General features: G+C 41.1%; 1 protein-coding gene across 4 annotated transcripts in view; it reads left to right on the top strand.

The window, feature by feature from the left end:
* Positions 1–25,168, top strand: part of LOC117249783 (gamma-aminobutyric acid receptor subunit beta-3-like) — an 81,702-nt gene extending 56,534 nt beyond the window's left edge. For 2 of the 4 annotated variants that reach the window (XM_033615499.2, XM_033615501.2), the window contains 6 exons: positions 275–357; positions 2,821–2,958; positions 11,683–11,835; positions 19,950–20,197; positions 20,640–20,708; positions 23,578–25,168. In XM_033615499.2, coding sequence (XP_033471390.1) covers positions 275–357; positions 2,821–2,958; positions 11,683–11,835; positions 19,950–20,197; positions 20,640–20,708; positions 23,578–23,949 — 1,063 coding nt within the window. In that variant the 3' untranslated portion in view covers positions 23,950–25,168. The remainder of the gene's footprint in view (positions 1–274; positions 358–2,820; positions 2,959–11,682; positions 11,836–19,949; positions 20,198–20,639; positions 20,709–23,577) is intronic. The other 2 variants (XM_033615500.2, XM_033615502.2) reach the window with 1 other exon arrangement.
* Positions 25,169–26,881: the final 1,713 nt, after the last annotated feature.

Genomic DNA, 26,881 nt, shown 5'->3' with positions numbered 1-26,881 from the left:
TAGTTCACTTTAAAGATAAGACAAAGTCAAGTGCTTTAAATCTAATTGTATTCCTACAGTTCCTTATGCTTCTTTGTTAAGCAACTATTTACCTGCTTTGCTGTTTTTACAATAATGTTTCTAAAGGACCAGAAAATATGATAATCACCCCGTCCTTCCTTCCTCTCTACCTTCCCATCCACTTTCCTCTCAATATAATTTGTATAAATCACATACAGTGTCTAACATATTCTCTCCTGTGTCCTCTCTTCCCCCATCGGTCTTCTTTTTTCAGGATAACTACAACAGCAGCGTGTATGATGGATCTCAGGAGGTATCCCCTGGATGAACAGAACTGCACTCTGGAGATAGAGAGCTGTGAGTAGAGAGACCTAATGCCTTTACCACTGACTATCAGCACACTGTGCAGGCTCAGAGGGAAACCAGCTCCTATGTGAAACGTTACAGTTCGAGTAAAATATCAAACCTGGCTGTTTTTTCTTTTGAGGTCTGCTGCATTTGTTTTAAATGGCAATTATTAATGGTAGAAGTCTTCAGCTCACAATAAAGGGGTATTCCACAGATTTAATATTGTACCTTGAACATTAGGAGGCTTCTGAGAGGCATTTTAAAAGAAAGGGTGAGATCTTATGACTTCTAGTCTTTATCAATCACTCAGGGTGCTATGGTTTCAGTTATAAGTTGACTGATTTATTGGTTTGGTCGATTAATCAGCACAGATGGGATGTTCTACACACTTGTGTTACCAGCAGATCTTGGCTCAGATAGACCGCTGTGTACAGCTCCAGAGAGAGCAGGTCCCTTCTGCTGTGTGGCTGTGTATTTACATGAATTTCTGGCTGGACTACATCAGCTGGTCCACCGCTACAGCAGCTGTGTCTCAATTCAGGGGCTGCAGCCTTCGAAGGTTGCATTTGAAGACCGATTGCATCACATTGGCAGGAGCAAGGCTGTCCCATTTCGAAGGCTCCTTCAAATTCAGCCTAGAAATGCGGCCTTCTTTCCCAGAATTTGGAGGATCCAATGGATGAGTCCTTTGTGGCCCGGCCTATCCCAAGATGCATTGCACGCCGGTGATGATTATATATTAAGTTAAGTTAACGAGCTAATGGTAACTGTTGCTAACATTACAATTAGCTAAAAGCACACAGTTGAAACAATCTTAATTTAATAAGTTTACCTGGAAACGGTCCATCAGCCAGAAATATATCAAACAGCGGTGTCTCCGACAGTGAATCATCTCCTAAAGTATTAAATTAAAATATATATATATAATAACAATCTCTGGGTCCATGATTTAGGGCTAACTAACCTACTAGCTTACTCCATCTTTCGTCAAGAGCAGCTGGTTGCTATGTAAGAGGAACGCCAACGGGTCGAGGCTAGAACAACTGGAGATGCAACCAGGAAATCCTCTGCAGACCAGACCGTCTCATTTCGGAGACTGTTCGGTATGGCTGATGCGGTCTTCAAGGGACATGGCCAATGTCGACCGTGAAAGCCATGTCCTTCAAAGGCTGCAGCCCCTGAATTGAGACACACATGTAGTCTTTTAGTCTGTGACTGGATGAATGTCGCCACTTCCTGTTTCAAATTAAAAGCCCTCATTTAAAATTAAAGGCCCTCCAGAATTTCATGCACGGTCAAGCCACATACAAGGTTTTGATCTGGTCTTGTTTTTTATGTTATGAATCATTGAGAAAGTATTTTGAAAATACAAAATTACTCCACTCTAAAGTCATTTGTTTCAACCCTGTCATATACCAGGTTATAAATAGGTTTAACAACAGAGTCGAGCCTTTCAAAAGCTTGGTGTTAGATATAAGCCGCTGCTGCTAATTAGCTCATGCTAACACTCTGGAGATGGTCCTTCAGTGCTGCGTCTAACCTGTGTCCGGTAGTCGGAGATCAGAATCCTGTTGTCTTCCTCTGGGACTGTGAAAGATGTCCACACCGCAACATATTTTGTCCTCTAGACAGTGTGCTGCAGTTGTTCAAGTTTAAACCAAGTTTAAAGGTACATGTACCGCCATCCACTGTGTCAGGGGTGTAGATGCTGCCCTTGTTAAGTCAATGAAAGAAATCTGGCTTCGGATTGTCTGCGCTATTAATTGGCTATAATTTTAATTATCGGAATAATGCATAGTGTCCCATTATCGGCCAATAATTTATCGGCCCGCTATATATCGTGCATCCTTAGTATTTATTACTATGACTTCGATGTTCTGTTCGAGTTATCCAGTTCCTAATAAAGTCAAAGATTGTTCACTTATGGCAATCAATTTCAGCAGCTATGGCCTTTACTGTTACAAACTATCTATATGATATCTAACTCTACTTTCCATAACTCTGTCCACTGTGGTCTCCCAGTCCAAGCTGAAATGACCAGGATCATATCACGAGGGTTATTTTCTTAGACAGACCTCCCTCCACACCTACAGGAGCCATTATACAGAAACAAGGATTAGGATTATCAGACACATGGATCCTGGTAAACTATGTTGCCAGTTTCTCAAACATAGAGAGCACACTGAAGATCTCTTCATATTTTTGCTAACAGCTTCTGCATTAGAATTATAAAAAAGACAGGAAATGTCAGCTATTTTTATAAATCTTTTGACATTTTTATGAACTCGACTGAACCTATTAACTGACTTGCTTTTCAAAGCAACGTCTGGTTCTTGGAAACAACTTCAAACGTGTTCCTTCCCAAATGACAGCCCAGTTGGATGATCAGCAACGCTGCATATCTTGGTCTCCAGCGATGGTAAGACAGATGGTTACACCTTGGTGCATGTGCGTGTGTTTCTCCTTGTGCAGATGGCTACACCACAGACGACATCGAGTTCTACTGGAAAGGAGGCGAGTCGGCTGTAACGGGGGTGACACGGATCGAGTTGCCTCAGTTCTCCATTGTCGATTACAAGCTGGTGTCCAGAAACGTAGTGTTTTCCACAGGTAAATGCTCTGCTGTCATGTGTTGGAGCTTTGGTCTCAACAAAATGAATTTCCTTTGGGAATAAACACTGACAAGAGGACGTTGCATTTTAGATGATATTGTTCATATCAAGCGTTGGCCTGTTTTCAAGCTGATTATTTTATCAATTTCTGTAGCATCCAAATGTGTGCCAAAGCTTGATCTGTTGATCTTAAATCCTCAGAGCCAAAGTTGTGTTTGTCAGTGCCTCTAATTGGGTTGAAGTGAGGAAATGCGCTGCCTTTGAAGTATCCCTCATGTAACAGCGGCTGATGCAACGATGCTGGGATGGTACTTAACCAAAACATGGTGTAAACGCTGTGATTTGCAGAGCAAATTGTGTCCATGTCAGCTGGCCTTTGACCCTGAGAGGTGACGCTGGGATTAATGGCATTATCATGCTGACACTAACAAAATGTAGCAATCAGTTCAGTCAGTCAGTACGATCAATCAGTGCGACACTAGCAAGCCCCAACTTGTTTCCAAACTTATTTTCTACTACTATCAAAAATTCACATTTTTACTTTTACCTGTCATGCTATTAGTCAGTAAATAGCTGGGTCATAATTTCTGGAAGGAGACGTTGCTGTCGAATTTTCAAATATATTTTTTTAGACTGATAAATAGCACTACAGCTAAAAGGAAAAAATATGTATTTTTGATTTTGGGGTGAACTGTGCCTTTAAGTATTCCTCCATAATATTAAATGGTCATGGCTAAATAAGGACGAAGATCACAAAGTTCAAGGTTTGGGAGAAAAACATCCTTACTCATTATTTTTGAAAACGTAAACAGTCACAACATCAGCTGGTTTGCGGCAAATGTTGCCCCATTCTGAGCACGTAATTAGGTGACATCATCTTTTCTGAACTAAGCCCCACCCACTTCAAACTAGTGTAAAAAACACAGAAAAATACACCAATACAGAAAGTCTCTCATATAATAACTCCAACTGTTATAACTTTGTCAGAAAATTGCGTAAACCCATTTTTATAACTAGAAAATGCATTCCCCGCAAAAAAAGCATGTGAATGCTTGAAGCTGAAATTGCAAAGCATTGCACTCCACTGCTAAAATAAACCTGGGGTCTCATTTATAAACACTGCGTACACACAAAACGAGGCTTGAAAGAGGCGTAGACCACTTCCCACGCAAAAGATGTGATCTATAAAAACAGACTTGATGAGAGAAACTTTGACCCGTACTTACAAACATTTTGGAGACTGAACATTGGCAGTGCACATGGTGAGATGGAAGCCTGATTGTGGAATAGTTTTTGGCACATGCCATTTTTGGCTTTTGTCTGTATGTACATTTTTAGTTTGGATCCTACGCATTGTTTCATACATGAGAACCCTGGAAACCAAATTGTGAAACTGGCAGAGCTGGAAGCTGAACTGCATTACTTAAGATCTGAAACACACTGATAGAATAGCTGGGAGCCAAACTGTAACACTGTCAAAGGTGGAAGTTGAAGTTGATTAAAAGGCTGACAGGAGAAATGCTTTGTACTTTAAAAAGCATCAAATGTATAAAAAAGTGAAATGCAAGCAGCATCTGAATGAAGAACGTACAGAATCAAAAGAATAATAAAGAATGGATCACAGCCAGCATTCACACTAATAAAGAATTAGATGAAGAAGAGAAGATGTGCTTTCAGGACCTTTGAGTTTGAGTGTATTCACATATATTCTTAAATGAGTTTGACTCTTGAATGGAAAATACATTTTTGAATACTTTATCAAATTTAACATTTAATTAATTGTTTATAAAGGCGATATGAAAGCTTTTACACCCTTAAAAATGAAACTGGCACGCTCAGGAAAAAAATAAATGCAAACACAAGAAAGAGGTGTACACGGCTTATTAATCATTTGGCGCCATCATTATATGGTGTTGTGAAACACATCAATCAAGAGTTATTTATAGGTTCACAATGGCCAATTTCATCTCCTGCAGCAATTAATTAGAGGACTCGTTAAAGCAAATTGTCAAGCTAGTGAACACGGAAAACATTTGCAGTATCGTGTTTCATGTGATTAATTTGTGCTGCTAACTTGGAGAAGTGTAGAAAAGTAATTCAATAGTCCTCATTGCTCACAGGGGCACTGTGATATATGCTGTGAACTTTGGTTTTTATTAGTCGTACACCAAGGTCCTAAATTAATCAGATTTTATTGTGTACATTTAGTCCTTGATGTAAAACTTTATTGACGCTCCCTAAACAACGGCCATATAATCTGGTCAGTGGAGACTCATTCAGAGAGGCAGCCTCTCCGCAGCCATGGCGGGGAAATAAAAGCTGTGTGACATTTAGTTACAACAGAATTTCTCAGTGAAGTTATGCTCATGAGAGGGAGACACACCCTGTCTGAAACGGATATGAAGAGTAAATAATCTTTTTGTTTGCTTTTTGGGGCATTTTTCCCCCTCAGTATTCGCACTGACTTTGCTTTCACTGTCATTCTAACTGTCTTTCTTATCTCACAATGTTGCTTACAACAAGCTGTGTTGCATTGTCCATCAATCCTGGCTGTGTGTCTCCGCCTTCATGTGTGAATCACGTGAACATGCTGAGGCGAGCGCACCAGAGTGCACTTGTTTATAAGAAGTGGCACGTCCCCTGTGGCCAGCGACAATTAAAGTTTAGTGTCCAGTGGTCTGCTCCTGTGCTCTTGGCAGGATGTGTGAAGAACATCAAAGGCTCCCCGCAAGGCTGGCTAATGACCAGGTTTTCTCCATTACATGTGCCACTAGCCAGCCTTTATTCCACCCCCTCCTCTCCGTCCTGTCTTGGTATCTCTCTCACCCTCTGTCGCTTCTTTTACTTTTTCCTCTTTTTCCCCCAACCTTCTTTAGATATATTCTCCTCTCTCTTGTTAGAGGTGTGGTTGGATGCCAATTACGCTGCTCTCTGACAGAAAAACAGCCCAGGATTCAGGGCATCATATATTCATGTGGAATGAGGCCCACAACATCAATTATTCTCCTCTAAGCACACATACAAACACTGCCTGCTTGTGTGTGTACATACAGTCGGCATGTCCACATGCAAATGCACGCGTGACTGGACAACACCACTGAGTTAGGTGACATTTAGTGTGTTGTTTTGCGCATTGTGTGCATTCATCACTGTCATGCCTATCATCAACTTTAACTATGTGAGGATAGCTGCAATAGCTACAACTTTAAATATTCAATAACTATATCGCATGTTATTTCATTTATCTATATTTCATGTTTTTGCTGTAATTGGGTAGAACAGCCCTGGAACATTCCTTCACATTTGTAGGTTTTAGAAAACATAAAATGTTTCGTTAACAGCTTTTGAAAATAGCCCTAAAAGTGTGATTTTTTTAATTAATAGTGCTGAAATTGATTAGTATGCCTTAGTACTCATGCTCTCTCTGCATACAGAGATGTCTACTTCACAGTCTAAAGGAACTCCCAGTTTTATTTGGATGGTACAGCAAGTGTTTAAAATTACTTTTTCACTAAGACTTCTTGAAATCTTAATTATGATTAGACAATTACAACATCGTTCCGCAATAACGACTTTATCAGCTGTAGCTAGCTAGCTAATTCAGCTAACATTTCCTCCATAAGTGAGTTAAAACACTGTCTCCTGCTGATTTTTTAGTGTTTCCAACTGACTCACTTTAAAACAACAGTCTTTTCAAAGAAGTCTTGCATACACACTTGACAGATAGGCCTACATAGAGTACATAATGTCATGCTTAAGGACTGTGGCTAAAGTCTAAGGCTAAAGCTACATGTCCAAGGCAAAAGTCAACATCCAGCATTGTATGTTTCACTTTTAACACTACAAGAAAGAAGGTTATTAGGAAGAGGACTACTGGTGTTTCAGTCAAATGTAAAGCTATTTTGGTTGAGGAGTTAGCCGGATATGCGAAAGTTTGTAGAGGTGCAGACTGGAAAGGCACCAATAGGGCACTTTGTCACATTTTCTCCACTAAAGGGGCACCCTAGAAGGCACTGTGTCATATTCTCTCCACTGAAGGGCCACCCTAGAAGGCACTTTGCCACATTTTCTCCTCTGGAAGACACCCTAGAGGGCACTTTGTCATGTTTTCTCCACTGGAAGAGCACCTCAGAGGGCACTGTCATGTTTTCTCCACTGGAAAGGCACCCTAGAGGGCACTTTGTAATGTTTTCTCCACTGAAGGGGCATGCTAGAGGGTACTTTGTTGTGTTTTCTCCACTGGAGGGGAACCCTAGAAAGCACTTTGTCATGTTTTCTCCAGTGAAGGGGCACTCTAGAAGGCACTTTGTCATGTTTTCTCCACTGGAAGGGCATCCTAGAGGGCACTTTGTTGTGTTTTCTCCACTGGAAGGGGCACCCTAGAGGCACTTTGTTGTGTTGTCTCCACTGGAAGGGGCACCCTAGAGGCACTTTGTTGTGTTGTCTCCACTGGAAGGGCATCCTAGAGGGCACTTTGTCATGTTTTCTCCACTGGAAAGGCATCCTAGAGGCACTTTGTCATGTTTTCTCCACTGGAAGGGCATCCTAGAGGCACTTTGTTGTGTTGTCTCCACTGGAAGGGCATCCTAGAGGGCACTTTGTCATGTTTTCTCCACTGGAAAGGCACCCCAGAGGGCACTTGGTCATATTTTTTCCACTGAAGGGGCATCCTAGAAGGCACTTTGTCCTGTTTTCTACGTAGGAAAGGCACCCTAGAGGGCACTTTGTGTGTTTTCTCCACTGAATGGGCACCCTAGAGGGCACTTTGTGTGTTTTCTCTACTGAAGGGGCACCCTAGAGGGCACTTTGTCATGTTTTCTCCACTGGAAGGGCACCCTAAAAAGAATGTTGTCACAATTTCTCTGTTGCAAGGGCACCCTATAGGGCTCCTTGTCACATCATCTTCACTAGAGAGGCACCCTAGAGGGCATTTTGTCATGTTTTCTCCGTTGGAAGGGCACCCTAGATGACTCTGTATCACATTTATTTGTATTGAAAGGGCACCCTAGGGGGCACTTTATCATGTTTTCTCCACTGGAAGGTCACCCAAGGGGGCACTTCATCACTTTTTCACTGCTAGAAGTCCACCAGTGGTTTGCAGTTTACATTGGAGAAGACAGAGAAACTATTTATCCATTCCTTACACTTTTGCTCTTGTGCACGAGGGTGACAGCAGAGACAAAAAAGAGAGACAGCAGACCTCCTACTCTTCAGCGCTCTCGTCTAACCAGCCGCCCTCCCAGACTCTATTGTTGTACTGTCATCATCCACTCAACTTTTACATTCATCCCTGCAACCCATCTCCTCTCCTCTCTCCCTCTCTCCGCCTCGGCCTCACACATGGTATTCCTCCCACTCGCTGATGTTGTTTGGTGTAGCAGTTACAGCCAGTACAGTTCTACACCCACGCGGAAGTGAACCTCAGCCTACTCTTTTCTTAAACCACTTCTGCATCTGCTACTGCGAAGATACTCGGCTCCCATTTAGGTTGGAGGAGCTGCCATTAAGGAAGCATCAAAAGAAGTGAATGGGATATTTTAAGACCTGTGACAGTCTGTTCCCATATTCACACTGTAATGAAGTGTATGTTCAGCGTGTGCTGAGTTTTTTAACGGCTGCCAGACTGTTAACCAGGAGCCAAACACAGGAGGATCATCTAATGTGGTTTAAAAAAAGGCACGGTTTGTGCATTTAAATATGTTTAACAACAAACCAGCTTTGCTTGAAAATAGCTGCTCATTTGGTTTTATACAAAGTTTAAAAAATTTTAGCAATTAGATGATCAACAGGAAATTAATCTGTAGCATTTTCCTGTAATTAACTCATTATTTAAGTTACATGTCAAGCAAAAATGCCAAACATTTGAGAATTGTAGCTTTTGAAATTCGATTTACGGCTTAAACTTTGATTAATATCATTGTGAATTTGATCTATTTGGGTTTTGCTCTGTTGGTCGCACAAAACAAGACATTTAAAGATGTGGCATTTAGACCATATAGAGTAACAATTCATTATATTAGATTAAAGAATGTGTTGTGAAGTAAGGTTTTTTTTATTGGGGATTTTACAAGGATTAAAGGGGATAACTGCCACTGTCTTTGACCAACAAGGTTGACTACACTGCTTATGCAACGTACCAAGCTCTTCCTCCTTCTCTGCATTCAGCTCCTCCTCTGTTTATTCCAAAGAAACTCATGCTGCCGTATATAAAGCTCATACAGGATAGTTCATGAAATTTATCATAAACCAAAGTATAGGACAAATTCTCTTTTTGTTCATGCAAAGTTAGTACAATTAATCCCTAGGGGAACATAGATGTGGTTACCAAATTCCACAGCAATCCATCCAATTGTTGATGAGACATTTCACAGATGTCCACCTCATGGTGGCACTAGACAGAAAGTGAAACGGTAACCTCGAAGGCTGAGAAATGAAGCCAATGCCAAAGTGACCATAAACTGCAGTTCCTTAAATGGCCACTTAAGGCCGACTCAAGAGCAAGTCAATCCCCATAGACCCCTATGTTAAAATGCCCAACTTCACAGCAGAGACAAACATGTCCATACCCTAGTCTAAGAAATGGGTTTTGGTCTCCATAGATAATTGCCCTGTTCATTGTAATTGTAAGGGATGAATGTTTATATAGCTCACCCTTTTAAATATTATTAAGACTTAAAGGTCCTGTGTGTGAGATTTAGCAGGATAAATTGGCTAAAATGGAATATAATATTCATAAATATGCTTTCAATAGTTTAAAATCACCTGAAACTAAGAATCGTGTTTTTGTTACCTTTGAACAAGCTGTTTATATCTACATATGGAGCAGTCCTCTACCACAAAGTCCACCATGTTGTTTCTTCAGTAGCCCTGAACACAAACAAAACACTGGCTCTAGATTGAGCCATTCCAGTTTCTGCGTTGGCCACCTAAGTTCTCCTCCATGCTTGGCACACAGGCAAAGTTTTACTTCGTTGCAATTCCCAACTTCACTGTTAGATGCCAATAAATCCCCCACATTAGACCTTTAAAGGTAAAGTAATGCATGACTAAGGGCGTAGCCCCTTTGAATGACAGATGGGTGTCGTCCACTGACAAGTCGCTACCACTGCGACAATGTTGATAAAGTAACATAACCATGGAGTATAGGCCTACACAAAATAGCTGTCACTATTTCACTGTATTTTGAGTTTATGAAAGTTTTGGTTGCCGAAAATAGTAATGTTCAGCATTGGGTTGTATCAAGAGACTCTCTAAGGAGTCAGATATTCAATTTTTCCAGTAAGTCAATTTTGTTTAAATGCTTTCAAGCCTTTTTTTTGCCAGCGAAAATTAGCATTAGCATTAGCATTATCACAGTTATCCATAGCTGTAAATTCACTGTGTTAACCAAGCTAGCAGCTAGCATTAGGGATACCTCCACCCTCTTGTCCAAATATGGTCAGTTGTGGCTCCAAAAATCCAAGATGGCGACGGCTAAACTGAAGGCTTCAAAATGGGAGAGCACAAACCAATGAGTGACATCACAGTGGCTGCATCCATTATTTTATACTGTCTATGGTAAAAGTAAAGGGATCAACAGAGTCTGCAATATGAAGTTAAATGTAAGTTATACCCCGTGTGACTAATGTTTCACCACTGCAACAGTATTTTTGGTGTCTTGCAGACTGGGCCCAAGATAATGAACAACATAACTAACACGATTCCCATATAGACCCATATTTGCTCACTGGGTCCTCTGATTGCTGACTGTCTTTAAATGTTAATTATATCAGCCAGTAGCAGTTATAGATAATAACATTTTATGAACAGCCCAGCTCTTTAAAATAACACGTCAGGATTTTATTACAATCTAATTTACAGTTGGCTTAGAATCTTAATGAGTTTGTGTATTATTTCAGAGTGACTCTCCATCCAACTCTGCACACGAGGGTGCAGTCAATTGGCCCCACGCTCGCCACAAGTAGCTTTGGCTGAAACCCACGGATTGGAAATTACAGTGTAATGGCCCCCATTTCTCCTTCAATACAAAGAGAGAATGGAAAAATAGCTAAGAATAGTGGGAGTAATGAGCCATAGATTCAATCTGTACAGAGACAAATGCTGGGAGATGGATGAGAAATCATGCCTCGCACTTATATTCAAGCACACACATGCACATATATTGTTTATATTCCAGGTCATGGAAAAGCAATGAGAGAAATGCTCTGTCATAGCAGATCGTAGTGAGGAGAATTATTCTCCTGACTTGTGAAGCATCAGATGCACTGCTACACGCATTTAGAAAGCTATTATCCCTGCAGTAATGCTGAGTCCCCCAGAACCATTGTATGAATTATGTAGGTGGATGAGATGAATAAAAGTGTGCGGAAATTTTTATCACCATCTTAAAGATTGTGTCACATCATCATGAAATAGGGTTACAGTTTTGTGCGTGTGAGAGTTGGTGTTCGCGAGTGAAGGGGATACTTGTTACCATGGCAATAAAGCCAACCCATGATATTGAGGTTGTCATGGAAACTGAAACAAAAACACAAGGTGTCCCTGTGTGCTCCTATGAATAATATAAGTTAAATTTTCTTACTGTGAATGATTTTTTTTCTAAATGAATTGACCTAAATGTACCTTCGTAGTCAAATTTCATATACCGTGATCTTTAATACTATCGAAAAATTTCCAAAAGATCTGAACGCACTGCTTCCATCTTTGCGTCTCCCTTCCTCAGGTGCCTACCCTCGACTGTCTCTGAGCTTCAAGCTGAAAAGGAACATCGGCTACTTCATCCTGCAGACGTACATGCCATCGATCCTGATTACCATCCTCTCCTGGGTCTCCTTCTGGATAAACTATGATGCGTCAGCAGCCAGAGTGGCTCTAGGTAAGAAGCAAAAGCTGTTAAGGAGCAGGTATTTGGCTTGCTCAGATGAGATCAGGGACCAGAATGAGCCACAGCCTCCCTGGCTGAACTTCTCCTGCTGTGGTGGTATTAGTGAGAGCTTTAGGGAGTAGCTTGGAAATTGGTGCGGCCAAATGGAAATGGATTTGAAGAACGTGTCTATTATGTGGAAAAAGGAGAAATTAGCTCTGTCTTCTGTGGACACAGGATAATCAACTTTACTTTAAAGTATGTAAATATTGTAGCTGAAGTGCAGCAACAGGCATGTAGATGTTGTTTTTTCCATTGTGCCTTTCCGTAGGGCAAAGGCAGAAATACACAACCTTGACTCGGCCCAAAGTGGGTCATACCTTGTGTTTGTTGTTGCTGTGGTCACTGAGAGGCCTCCAGGAGCTATAAATACATCACGTCTCTAATGAGCATAATTTCACTTCTTATTGAGGAGTGCATGTGTGGGTGCAAAGGCCCCCTCACAGTGGGGCTCCTGTGGGCAGTAAACAAGGCAGAGATGGAAGCAGCAGGTCACTGGTTTGTAATCACTGTGATTCCTCACAGGATGTGGCGGCAGAGTTTTGTGGAACTACAGCGGATATATCGAGATGACATATGAGAAATCAGGCAGGGTAATATGAAGGTTGTCAACACGATAAATTGAAATGCAATTTAAACAATAGACTTTCCACAGTGGTCATAATTAGCAGCACGGTAAATTGGATTGCCCGTTCGCTAAACGCCTCCCCTGAAGAGCAATGGTCCAATCATTGCTTCGCAACAGTAACTGGGATCTAGGATTTCACTGCTGTTTGGAGGGCTGTTTTTAACCTTTCAAAAGCCAAAAACATATGAACAAAAGTCTAAATAAGGGATGCTCTAATGTAAGCTTCCTTCCTACCCATATTTATGATTAGCACATCCCGTTTGTTAAAGAGGACCTATTATGTTCATTTTCAGGTTCATTCTTGCATTGAAGGTTTCTACTAGAACATGTTTACATGCTTTAATGTTAAAAAAAAACTCTATTCTCCTCATACTCTCTGCTGGAATGCCTGTATTCACCCTCTGTGTTAGGCCCCATGTCCAACAAAGCATTTTTTTCCCATGCCAGGCACTCCTTGGGAAACGCCCAGCTCCTGGCGCTAATTTTAATGATGTGCTTAGCGTTGGTATGTTTCTATGACAATACTATCTTGACACTAACACTAGCTAGCTGGTTAGCTAACATTACACTACATTAACAGAAGGTTGACTACACAGTCAAAGCGAACGTTGTTAAAAGCACAACACTCACCAGCAATGTCCACTGTCTGCCGGCCGATTTGCTCCCAAAAAATTAGCTTTTCGGTCTTTGTTGTGACAGCAGACAGTAGTCCAGCTAAAGAAGCGGCAGTGACGTCACTGGCACCTTTCTGAAATGTTCAGAGATTTTCAACTGTTAGCGCTCGGAGTGGCTGCACAATAAAGGCATAGCGCTCTGAAAAAGAGACACTGGGAGCTGCGTTTCTTTCTCCTTGCCACCATATGTGGCCACATACACTCTCTCCTCATTGACCACACTTGAAAAAGATGTGAAGGATTGTCTTTGTGGTCTTTGTCCCTCCTCCACTGTGATTGAACGATTGATGTGATAGTTACAAGCGCCAACTTTTTGGCCTTGCAAAAAATGCTTTGACACAGCCACTGTTTTAGCACTTGTCTTTTTAAACCCTTGCTCCCGAAAAAGGCCAGTGTGCTCTGACTGGTCAGCATTTCCAGGTCGTTGTATCTCGGCTTCATGCCCCATCATTGCAGCCAGGGAATGACTGTGACGGCAAATAGCGGCACTTCTTACTGTGAAAAATCACCAATAAAAGCCTCCATACAAAAAATGGACATATTCCAGCAGGAATCTGATCCAAATTCTAGGAAAAATGAACAACATCAGCAACCAAGATTACACGCTTCCCTGACATGAGCATGTTGCTACATGTATGTTAGCAGTGTACTTGCAATCGAGAAATGATTGTAATGGAGAATAAAAGCTTCCAAACAAAAATCAGACATGTTCCTGCAGGAATATGATCTGAAATTGGGGAAATTTACAACACTGGCAACCAAATTTACATGTCACCCTGACATTCATTTAGTAATGCGAGATATGTAATGTAAATAACTGCAGGGGCATGCCCGAAGCAGATTATGATCTAAAGAATCTGGCATACAATGTCATAGTGTAGCTAGAGTAGAAAAAAATGTTGGAAATGGAGTGTTCAGAACGGTAGGAAATCTGAGGTTCTATGCTCATAGAGATAACTTCTTCCCCCCACAAGTTCAATTTCAGCCAGGGCCCTTTGTTGCATGTCACACTCCTCTCCCACCCCTTGTTTCCAGTCTGCCTCTTCACTCTCAACTATCCAATAACTGCCAAAAAAGGAAGAGGAATAATTCTGAGTGGTAAATCTGCCACCGTTATCAATGTAAACTGCTGTGAAGTGCTGTGTGAGAATGGCATAGCAACAGTAACTAAGGGGCTTAGCGAACGTCAAATATAGGATTGTCAGAAGTTAGGTATGTAGTTGTTTTTCAGTGCTGCACTCAAGTCAATACAACTTCATATTCCCAGATTCCTTTGAGAGTTTGAGCGTCAAAGCAAAAGCGGCTCACCAATTGACAAGGCTGCGATACAAATCAGACAAATAAGGTAACAGCCCAAAGGGACCAGACACTCGACGTCCCCCGCAGCCCCAGATTCACTATGTGTCAGTTCGTTTGTGGTAATTTAAACATGGGAATATAATGAAGCTGCCATGTAGAATCTTTGCAGTGGACATGCTTCAGCCTGGGGGCCAATAGGGGCCAGGCAGCAAATCCCAACAGTTTATTCGGGCCGTGCCAATTGATCGCTGCTCGGGCCTTTAAATCATCTTTATGTGGGGAGATAATGGAACAGTAATGACCTTAACACATCATAATGCTTTTTGGAAAACATGCTTTGATCCATTACCTGTTATCCACAGGCACATGCAGCACGTTAGAGACTGGAATTTGAAGAGCGTCTGTTCTGTTTTATATCCACTGTTGCTTGCCTGCTTGAACTGGTTTTTGTTAAAGCATGCATGCAATATCCGGTCATTTGTGTATATGTCTGATTTTATGTTTGTGTGTGTTTTTGAGGGGATGTGTATGTGTGAAGTCCTGCTATCCGCAATATCCGGTGTGTGCCTCCTCAGCTGAGAGGCAACCGGAGGTCCATTCACTTCTCCTGATGGATCATTACAAGCTTTCAGCAGGTGCCTTGATGGTGGAAGAGGGTGTGTGTGTGTGTGTGTGTGTGTGTGGGTGTGTGTGTGTGTGTGTGTGTGTGTGTGTGGGCATGCGTGCATGTGTGCAAACCTGCCAGTAAGAGCAGTGTAATGATCAGGGAGAAATCAATTCAAGGAGGCAGCAGGCAAACAATTGAATTGTTTGAAGGAGAATCTCATTTTCCTGAGCAATTCCAAAGGATTGCAACGTTACAAACGACCCGCTCGCACCCCAATGTGGTTGCAAGCCATTTCCCACAGTGAAGCCCTTCACTCACAATCATATTACATGAACAGTCAAGGTGTGGGCATTAGCTGTAATTGGTGCAAGAGCACTTTTAGTGTAATGCTACATACAAGTTTGACTCTATCGTGCACTAAAACCTCTTTTTCCCTCAACCAGAGCTGACCAGATTGACACGTCTTGAAGCATTGCGCATGCTAACTAGACGGCTGACACTTTGTGCTGTCTGCAAGTGATGAATGGAAGTGTTCAATTAACGTTGCTTTGATTTAACGCCCATGCCTCTGTTCTCACAGTCAACATTCATTGCCGTTTCACGCGCCTTATTGCTTCCTACATGATACCTTTTCCTTTTATAATGTTGACCGTGTTGCTAATGGCCAACTGGCTTGTGATTAGAGGAGATTTGATTGCTGTGTGCCTTTGTTCCAGCTGTTAAGATGGAAAAGAGAATCTGGGATATAGGAACGGGGGAGGGGACGGAAAGAGGGAAACCACCACTAAATGATGGCGAGATCTGAAGGTGGGATACAGGATAAATGAAGAGCGAGAGGGGGCGAGATTGAGGCAGAGGGAGAAACAACAGAGAACAATGGGACGAGACAGAGGGAGGGAGTGAGAGTCAGAAAAAGACAGAGAGTGAGAGAGAGACCCTATAAAACTATATTTCTCCCCGGAGAGTGTAACAGCGTGATGAAAAAGGAGGGAGGCCCATGGGCGCATGGCCCCTTGATTAAATTGTCCAAACAGGGAGCAAGGGAGCAAAAGAGAGGGAGGAATGGAGGGAGGGAGTGAAGGACAGAGAGTAATGGCGCAGCTGAGAGAACACCTATAAAGAACAAGGCTGTCGTTAAGCAAAAAAAAAAACTAGAGATTGCACCATCCAGTAGGGGCAGAGACATGGAGCATGTGCACGTGCAGGCGAGCTCGTTCACACACGTCTCACACCGGCTCCAACGACACATGCACACACACAAGCACGAGTGGTGTTAGCCTTGTAATGTGCCAATAAATCACACTAAGGGCTAGATTGACCTTAGCTATCCCGCTCCCTCCTCCCAACCCCCTGACTGTTCCTTGTCTTCTCACCGTACTTTATGACACACACACATATACGCGCACACACACTACGAAAAAGCCTTGTCCATGTGTTATATGAGCAACCCGGCTACTCATAGGCTCCATTTATTTCCAGCACGGGTAGATAAAGTAGTAGAGATATATCTGCCACATATATATAATGAGATAAGATATAGCATTATGGCGCTGCAGGAGGTCAGGGTTTGCATGAATACTGTATGAGTGAGGCGTGTGTTTATTTGCTGCAACTTGGGAAACGTATGGTGGCACTGGAAGATAAATGGTCTTTATACGTGGTAGAAGAGCTGCAAAACACAACCACATGCAGAAACACGCTGCAAGTTGCTCAGTACGCAGTGGAAATGATTTACAAAACATTTGTTTTCCTAGTGCGTTTCTGTGTTTGGTTGTGCTTTCTGTTTCCGCAGGGCAGGTCTACATTTAGTTGGGTTTCTGTGCATATTTTTGTATTTGGTTGTATTTTATGTTTTTGCAGTGCGTTTCTGTATTTGGTTGTGTTTTCTGTCTTTGAAGTGTGTTTTTGTGTTTGGTTGTAATTTTTGTTTTTGCAGTGCGTTTCTGTGTTTGGTTGTAATTTTTGTTTTTTCAGTGCGTTTCTGTATTTGGTTGTGTTTTCTGTCTTTGAAGTGCGTTTCTGTACCGGGTTGTGTTTTCTGTTTTGGTAGTGCGTTTCTGTGTTTGGTTGTGTTTTCTGTTTTGGTAGTGCGTTTCTGTGTTTGGTTGTAATTTTTGTTTTTTCAATGCGTTTCTGCATGTGGTTGCATTTTCTGTTTTGTAGTGCATTTCTGTGTTTGGTTATATTTTCTGTTTTGGTAGAGCGTTTCTATATTTGGTTGTGTTTTCCATTTTTGTGGTGCATTTCTGTGTTTGGTTGTATTTTCTGTATTCGTAGTGCGTTTCTATATGTGGTTGTATTTTCTGTTTTTGTAGTGCGTTTCTGTGTTTGGTTATATTTTCTGTTTTTGTAGTGCATTTCTGTGTTTGGTCGTATTTTCTGTTTTTGTAGTGCATTTCTGTATTTGTTTGTATTTTTTGTTTTTGTAGTGCAATTCCATTTTTGGTTGTATTTTCTGTTTTTGTAGTGCAATTCCATTTTTGGTTGTATTTTCTGTTTTTGTAGTGCGTTTCTGTGTTTGGTTGTGTTTTCTGTGTCTGCACTTCCTCACTGTATTTGGTTGCATTTTCTGTTTTGGTAGTGAGTTTCTGTATTTGGTTGTATTTTCCATTTTTCTAGTGCGTTTCTGTATTTGGTTGTGTTTTCTGTTTCTGCACTTCTTCACTGTATTTGCTTGTGTTTTCTGTTTATGCAGCGTGTTTCTGTTTTGGTAGCGCATATCTGTATTTGGTTGTTTTCTGTTTTTGCAACACATTTTTGTATATGGTTGTATTTTCTGTTTTTTGCAAGGTGTTTCTGTTAGTTGGTTGGTGCGTTTCTGTGTTTGACTGTGTTATGTAGTTTTGCAGTGGGTTTCTGTAATTGGTAGTGTTTACTGACTGCGTTTCTGTATTTGACTGTGTTTTCTGTTTAAAGGCGCATTTCTATATTTGTTGCGTTGTCTGTTTTGCAGTGCGTCTCTGTATTTGCTTTGTTTTATGTTTCTGCAGTGCGTCTCTGCATTGGATTATGTTTTGTCTATGCATGTGTTTTCTTCAGTGACAGTGCGTTGAGCTCTCAAGGCCACCATAAAAATGTATCAAACCTCAGCCAATTCAATTTCCCCCGATTTATTTGTCTGTAATTTAATACAAGTCTCAGTTAGTGTCTCTCTTTTTCTGTCATGCTGAAACATATGAGGTGCGAAGGTGCCTTTACTGGGAGACAGCAAATAACCACACCACTCTGTATCCCTCTTGGTTAAGGTTACTAAGAGCTGGAGGCCAGATACATGCAGCACTATTCTAATGAGTTATTTCTGCTTGATGACCAAGGGGCGGTTGGAGGTTTCAAGCAGACCTTTGAATTTCAATGAAGCAGAGGTTATGCACTCACCTACCAGTGCCTGTGTGTTCATGCAAGTAAAATTAGATCAAACATTAAAGTGATCAGGAAATTGTTTAACAAGAATACTCCAGTAAATTACTGTCCATGCAGCTTTTCCCCCTCACTATTTCTGTGACACTTCACCAAGGCAATCTCAGAGCAAAATAATTATTTTTTTGTCCACTGGGTCCTCTTGCTCTTAACTAGCAGAGCAAATAGGCACGGAGCAAACATGTTTTATATAAAAATATCCTTGTTTCTATAGTAACACCTAAGACATCTGTTGGAGTTTTTCTCCAACGTGACCTTAAGGTTACTTATGAGACAGAAGCATCTGCTCAGAATGGTGGGGCGCTCTTTGGGCTTATGCTTTAACAGTTTTGGACTAATTAAGCATCAAATTTAGTCTCCCACACTGACTGCCAAGATTGGTAATGAGAAAGCTTGAGCGAAAAATAAACATTTCATCCTGTAAACGATACTGTATGATCTGAACAGGTGGAATTTGCTGTGGATGTGTTGAAAAGCCTCAGTTAAGAGAAGGACAGAAGAGTCTGGTTCCATACAACTAAATCGAGTGCCACGTTGTCCCTTGGAACAGAGTAACAAGGGGTAGTGGTTGAAAAGTGGTTGAAGACAACCCTTCAAGACCCTGATACGTCATCAGTATCTTTAGTGTCATCAAGGAGTTTACGTAAACAGACGCAACTATGGCAATAATGGTATTTTTACAATGACATTTGCTATTTATCTTGAGACAGAAAAGCGCGGACGCTCGCTATTTGTTCACTGCTTAGGTTTCGCACAATCAATCGATCAAACAAGTCATCAAATAACTAAGAACACTACGTCAATACCAAGCCACTAGCGGTAGTCTGTAGGCTAAAGTTAGCGACCCATACTTCTGCATACCCTGACAGTCTGCGGGACGTCGCCGCTGGACTGAAGCTAAATTTCGGGTGTCATATGCCTTCAAACGGGGGGAATGCAACATAGAAAAAAAAACGTCAAAATGTGAGAGGGACTGTCACAAATCAACAGTAACAATGTAACGTTAGCTAGCTAGCTAGCTTGTTAGCTACAAACACAGCAGCAAACTGATTGTTTTTTTGTTATTCTTGTTACAAAGAAAAGGACGATACATTGAAATGCCATCAAATGGAAATTTTAAATCTTTATTAATGCCGAAAAGACATTTGTGGGTTTTCTTGTGTTGCTTGTGCAGCCATCTTGCCGATGATTTCTCACAACACTCAATTTGTGTGTGCCTCTGAAAAACCTCCCTTTGGAGGCCCGAACACTCCGCCCTACTCCTGTATCCCAACAAGAATCTGGACACCCTACCCCTTGACATGAACGCGCAAAACAGAGGAGTAAGGGCTAAGTGGTAGGAGCAATGGGTAGATCAGTCTCATAAAACAACTGCCTTCTGGCTCATGACTGTTGCCACAAAATATTAAAAATTCCATGTTTTTTTTTCTCCGTATCTAAGGGATCACCACGGTGCTGACAATGACCACTATCAACACCCACTTGCGAGAGACGCTGCCCAAGATCCCCTACGTCAAGGCCATTGACATGTACCTGATGGGCTGCTTCGTCATGGTCTTCCTGGCCCTGCTGGAGTACGCCTTCGTCAACTACATCTTCTTCGGGAGGGGTCCCCAGATGCAAAAGAAGCTGGCGGAGAAGGCAGAGAAGGCCAACAATGAGAGGGCAGCCAAGTACGATGCTGCGAGGGTGAGTTGGGATTTGATGGTTGGACGTTTTTGATATGATCTCTAGACTCAAATTACGAGTGGATAAATGGATTAGAAATTGGATTAATGTATGAGAAAATGTAATAAATGAATGTACTGCATTTGGTTATTTCCACAGAAACTGCCGCTGACAGTCTGAGTGGACTAAGCCTCCAACTCCTTAATTTTTCTTCCTCCCAACAGGACATGAATGATAAAACAGCCTTGACACTGCAATTATTTTAAAATGAACTGTTTTGTCAGCTCTCGATAGCAGAGGCAGCAAAAGGAAAATGTTCTGCATAATTGAACTGTATTACATTATCACATTATTCATAGGCATCTGTATCCCCGGTGGAGGCTTCAGTGGCCGAAATATGTTTTAAAAAATACAGTTTTCAGGTTTGTTCCCCACATGTGGCTGAATATTTTCATCTCCTCAGGAGGCAGGTAGTAGGACCGCATCCCTAAAGCGGTCCAATCAGGTTAAAGGTCTTCGCCACTCACGCTCGGTGAGTTATTTGTCCAGTGAGACTCTTCAATATCCTTGAGTCAACTCTGCCATTGCCATCAGCTGACATGGATGTTTTTAATTTTCTTTTGCCGTAATGCAAAATATTCCTCCATCCATGGAATGAGTCAAGCGACAACAGACATCTTCATGACATTGCCATGTTCTCAGGAGTATTCATTTGACTTTGACTTCTTCACTGCAGTTCCTCCTACATCGAAATGCTCTCTCGCATTGCACAGTTGTTTCTGATATGAACCTGTTTCTCCTTCCAGAGGTCATCCTGAATGCATGCCGTGTCTGTAATTCTTTACTCATTGAAGTCATCATTAAGAGCCACATTTTTCACACAGCTTTCATGGCATGTCAGGATGTGGTGAATCAGTGTTACTGCAGAGGTCCCCCATCATGCGTCTGCGCACGTAGCAGCCAGGATTCTTTTTGAAATGGAAATTTCATTTGAAAAGTGCATTAACTCCAGAAATTATTTAATGGAACTGAATAGTAGAATACATATTGTTGAATAACACCAGTAAGTTACAGTTCTCTCCTTTAAAAAAAGGCTGAATGTGAAGCGAGTAGTGGAAGTCAGTAAACGCACCTTAAAGAACCTGTTTGACCTGTGCAAACACCAAAATGTTTGTATAAGGGAAATGTGGGACTTCCACAGTTTCTACATTTGCATGAATGATCGCCGTTGTTTTGTGGTGCACACATCATAGGCATGGAGTATGATGTGTGTCCTGTGTGTTTGATTTAATTGTTCACACAGTCTGTGTGGTGGGAAAAAAATCACTGGCTTCAAAGGGGAGGTTTACAGGTTGTAGCAGGAGGCATGACACTCAAGAAGAAAAAAAATTCTTTGATCATTTTATCAGTGGAAACTGTCCTCCTGTTCCTCAGTCACACAGAGCAGCAACGTTGTGGTGGCTGCCATTACAAATGTCATCATGAGAATGACTGGCAGGCGCAGGAGACCCCAGCTGGGCCTGAAACTGCTCCCTTCTCCACTTACTTTTCCATACACAAGGAACACTCACAAAGGTTTTTAAAAGTGTCCGAAATCTCACTATACTTTTCACTCCACATAAATGACGAGTCAGGTAATCATCATTTACTACACATCTGTCAAGTCACAAGCAAAAACAAAGCAGTGCAGTGAGTATGTTTGAGAACAAAAACCATTGGCGATATTTTTGAGGGAATTAAAAAGTGCATCAATTTCACATTTAAAATGTGACAAAGGGGCAGTTTTTGGACATGCAATTTGGAATGCTAACCTGTTGGCTTGGCATGATATGACACCCATGGATGGATTATCAGACAATGGGCCCCTGGCAAAAGCTTCTCCATTCCTCCTACATAGGAGACACCTTGAAAGTGTAAAAAGACGCAAATCAAGTAGTCATTTTACATCTCTTTTTAGTTATTTTGTGGGGGTTTTGTATTTATTTTTGTCTATTTGTAAATATTTTGCATCCCCTTGTAGTAATTTTGCATCCCTTTGTAGTCATTTTGCACCTCTCTGAAGGTTTTTGTCTCTTTGTAGTTATATAGCATCCCCTCAGTTATTTTGCATCCCTTTGTAATCATTTTGTCTCTTTAATTTGTCAATTTGTGTCTCTTTGCAGTTATTTTGCATACCTTTGTAGTCATTTTGTATCCCTCATTTTGTGTATCTTTTTAGTCATTTTACATGACTTTGTAGTTATTTTATGTTTTCTTTGTAGTCACTTAGCATCCCCTATAGTCATTTTGTGACTCTTTGTAGATATTTTGTGTCTCTCTGTAGTCATTTAGCACCCCTTCACAGTTATTTTGCATCCATTTGTAGCCATTTTGTGTCTCCTTATGGTCATTTTGTTTCTTTTTTAGTCATTTTGCATTCCTTTTAAGTCATTTTGTGTGCCTTTGTTGTCATTTTTGTCTCTTTGTAGTCATTTAGCAACCCTTTATAGTCATTTTGCATACCTTTGTAGTCATTGTGTGTCTTTTTAGACATTTTATGTCTCTTTGTAGTTATTTTGTGTTTATTTGTAATTTGTGTCCTTTTGCAGTGATTTTGCACCCCTTTATAGTCATTTTATGTCCCTTTGTAGTCATTTAGCTTCCCTTTGTAGTCATTTTGGATCCCTGTGTGGTCATTTTGTGTCTTTTTGCAGATATTTTGTGTCCCTTTGTAGTCATTTTGCATCCTTTTGTAGTAATTTCGAATCTCTTTGTTGTCATTTTGTGCCTCTTTGTAGTCTTTTTGTAGCCCTCTGTAGTCATTGTGAGTCCTTTCAGTCATTGTACATCTCTTTTTGGTTATTTTGTGCTTATTTGTAAATTTTTTTTTTTTTTTTGGCAATTATTTTGCATCCCCGAGTAGTCATTTTATGTCCTTTTGTTGTTATTTTATGTCCCTTTGTAGTCTTTTGGCATCCCCTGTAGTCATTTAGCATTCCTTTGCAGTCATTTAGCATTCCCTTGCAGTCATTTAGCTTCCCTTTGCAGTCATTAAGCATTCCCTTGCAGTCATTTAGCTTCCCTTTGCGGTCATTTTGGATCTCTGTGTGGTCATTTTTCCTTTGCAGACATTTTATGTCTCTTTTTATTCATATTGTAACCCTTTGTATTTATTTAGCTTTTTTTTTAGTCATTTTGCGTCATTTAGTAACTGCCAGTTTTGTGGTCATTTTGAGTCCCTGGTCTTGTGTCTGCTGGCCCAGTCAGTAATCCTTCCATGATGACATCCACATTTCATGGTCTTGAACGCACTGTGCACCACAGGACAGTGTCTTAACACTACAGGTAGAGGCCTCTCTGGCTGTTCCACTTATTTGCACATAATGTTGTTAATTAGTTTTCTCATTTCTTTATCCATTCAGGCGGAACCACACGGCCACGGGAACATCCTGCTAACCACCCTGGAGATCCATAATGAGGTGGCGGGAGGCGAGATCACCACCAGCGTGGCGGACATTAGGAACTCTCAGTCCATGGTGCAGTTGGACAGCACGGCCTCGACGCACATCCAGTACCGCAAGCAGAGTGGCGGGATCGGGCCCCGTTCCGCCAGCCGGCACTCCCTAGACCGGGCCGCCCAGATGAAACGCAGCCGCCTGCGGAGGCGGTCCTCGCAGCTCAAAATCAAAATCCCCGACCTGACGGATGTGAACGCCATCGACCGCTGGTCACGGATCATCTTCCCTTCCGTTTTCTCACTGTTCAACCTCGTCTACTGGCTCTACTATGTCTGATTGGACTGTTTTGTTGAGATGTTCGTTGTTGTTTGTTTGAACTTTTTTTTTTTCATTTTGTTTCTTTTTCTTCCTTTTTCTGTTGCTTTTATACATGATGGAATCTGTCGGGTTAAAGACTGCAACACTTCAAGAAAAAAAAACAGACTGAGAAAAGACTAATGAGTTTTGGACCAAGTTCTTGTCAAAATTGTTTTTATATTCGCAGTCTTTGAATCCTTAGTACCGAGGTCTTTTTTTTTCTAAAGTATGTACTGTAATTGGGACTTGTGACGGTCATTTCCCAACATCTGCCCTCTCAGTAATGTGTAAATAGAGAGATACAAAGCCAGCAATTGAATAAATAATACAGTATTTGCAAAAAACAAACAAACACAATAGCAGTTAACACAATGATTTTTCTAATCAAAAAAGAATTATTAAGAAAACTTTATACTACACAGGTGGTCAGATAAATGCAGGCAATTCCTAAAAGTCCATTAAACAAACTAATGTATGTTTGACTGGTACCCTATGCACTATTAATGCATGTAATGATCAACCAGTGGTGAAACAATGACTCCTTTTTTTGCCTTGGGTTACATCACGATTTTACAGAAGACTCTGTTGATGTGTATTTGTTTATAACGTTGATAATACACAGTATACTTGCTGTTAACTATGTCATGCATTGATCTGGTTACCCAAACACAATAATTTCAAGTTGAGGATTTTGTCCTCTGTTCAGGATGATTGTGACTCAGGTTCTGAATTTTTTGCTATACGACATATTTTTCTTGACAGAGAAAAGTGTCACTGAAATATCCTTTTTGGTAATTTGATAAGGAAACGAAAGCACAAACGCAAATAAAACTGCCATTTTTTTCACTTCTACCTTCAAAGCAACATGCGCTTCAAGTGATAGCATGACAGAATTGCACTCAAATTTATCAAACTTCCTCTAAAAAACTGTCTTACTTTAATTTAAAACAACTGCCAAGGGCCTTTTGGGCGACACGGTTACTCAAACCATGAAATATTATGATATTTTTGTACTCTGTGTCTTCAGGTATTTATTTGATTTTCCTATCCCGTCATTTTTTTTGGTTTGTTTTTTGGTTTGTTTGTTTGCTCAACACTTGTGATAGAGTGGAGGAATGAAACCCATTTTTGTACATAAGTACATAAGTGTGTATATACATAAATGTGTATATATATATACTGTGTGTACAACCCAAAATGAAAATGATCTGAGCATTCTGTGATTGTCATACTGGCTATTAAATGTCAGAATACTTAGCGCAAAAAAAGAAAAAAAGACGACAAAAAAAAGACAAGGATTAAACAAATTAACCAACAGGTCAGTTTCAAGCATCAGTTTAGTTTTTGAGCATTTGTGGGGCACTCTGGATATCTTCTCTAACATCCAACCATGTTGAAGTCCACTCTAGACACTGTGTGTATGTTCACCCTGCATTTTAGAGGTACTGTATGCCCGCCATACAGCAGCAAGTGATGCAAATGGATTTCATTGATTCCACAGACGGACCACGATAACCGGTCTGTCGACTAATAAGCACATACTAGCGCTGAATGTATCAGATCCATTCTTCAGGGAGAGGATAATGAGCCATGGTCATCATTTCTCCATCAGAATGTAACACGCCCATTCTTACGAGTGACGGTGAAAGAGAGGGAAGAGATGGTGTTTTAAGAGTGTGTGCATGTGCATGTGTGTGTGTGAGAGAGTGATGGGGAATGGATAAGGAGAGCTTGAGATAGGAAGGGTGTGGGTAGACCATTTATTTTCTGTGCTGCTTGCTCGACTATGGACAAATGTCAACGTATAATAGTTTTGTGGATAAAAATAGCTCTCCTGTCCCGCTCTTTTGATAAACTGTGTGCCATTCCACCTAAGGTCGCAGAGCAATCAGCCACTTACAACTCATGGACGACGATGTAAATTTCATAGATACATGACTCACATAAACCGTTTGTGCATGTACAAGAATACATGTAGAAAAAAATATTGCTACTTGATAATATTGAATTGAGAGGTGGGATCAATCTAACTAAAAAATTGTGACGTTTTATGTGTACAGACTGATTGATATATGACCAAGAACTGAATGTATTGTACTTGGATTGTTGCTGCACAAATGCAATTTTCTTTCTGGAAACAGGATTGACCTCAACCGTGATGAATTAGGGCTCGAGTTGACTCCACATTCAAGTGAACCCAAGTTTTTTTTGCTGGCAGTGTTGTAGTCAAGACCACCTAATGCGAGAACAAGTCATGAACAAGACCAGAATGTATCAAGAACGCAACAAGACTTTGAGGGGTTGAGATCGTGGCCCTGTCTACACTGATACAGATATTTTGAAAACACATAATTTTCTCCATGTTTTCGCTTCTTGTCCACATGCTAACGGAGTTTTAGGTCACTGCAACTGAGATTTTTTAGAACTCCTTTTAAGGTGCAGATTTGTCAAAACTCTGGTTATTTTGTGCGTTTGGGAAACAATGACAGCATCTCTTAATTCACGCATGCCCACTGTCTTTTGTAACAAGCAAGTGCCAGAAACAACAACAGTGGACAAACTTACCAGTATGTTGTGTTTCGTAGCACTCCTTGGACTAATAACTACTTCATACTTAAACTTAGTATTGCTGAACCACTTAATGGATGAACGGAGGCATCTGCTGCACCCAGTGTTACTTGGTCCACTTCGGTATCCATGGTTTACAGTCTGCAGGATCAGACCCGGTCAGACCAGAAGATGGTGGGGCAATTTTAAGAGTGAGATCGTTCACGATGAGGAGTGGAGGGAAAAATTTTGCATGTTCAGAGCAATCAAAAATATCTGCATACATGTAGACAGGGCCTCAGTGATGTCCCTGAAGTCGGGGACTTGACCGGTCTTGAAATAAAATCCAGAGTCCTCTTGTCTG

The sequence above is a fragment of the Epinephelus lanceolatus genome, chromosome 24 (assembly GCF_041903045.1).
Source record: "Epinephelus lanceolatus isolate andai-2023 chromosome 24, ASM4190304v1, whole genome shotgun sequence".
Taxonomy (NCBI): Eukaryota; Metazoa; Chordata; class Actinopteri; order Perciformes; family Serranidae; genus Epinephelus; species Epinephelus lanceolatus.
Note: the sequence above shows the minus strand (reverse complement) of the source record. Positions and strands in the feature narration are given on the sequence as shown.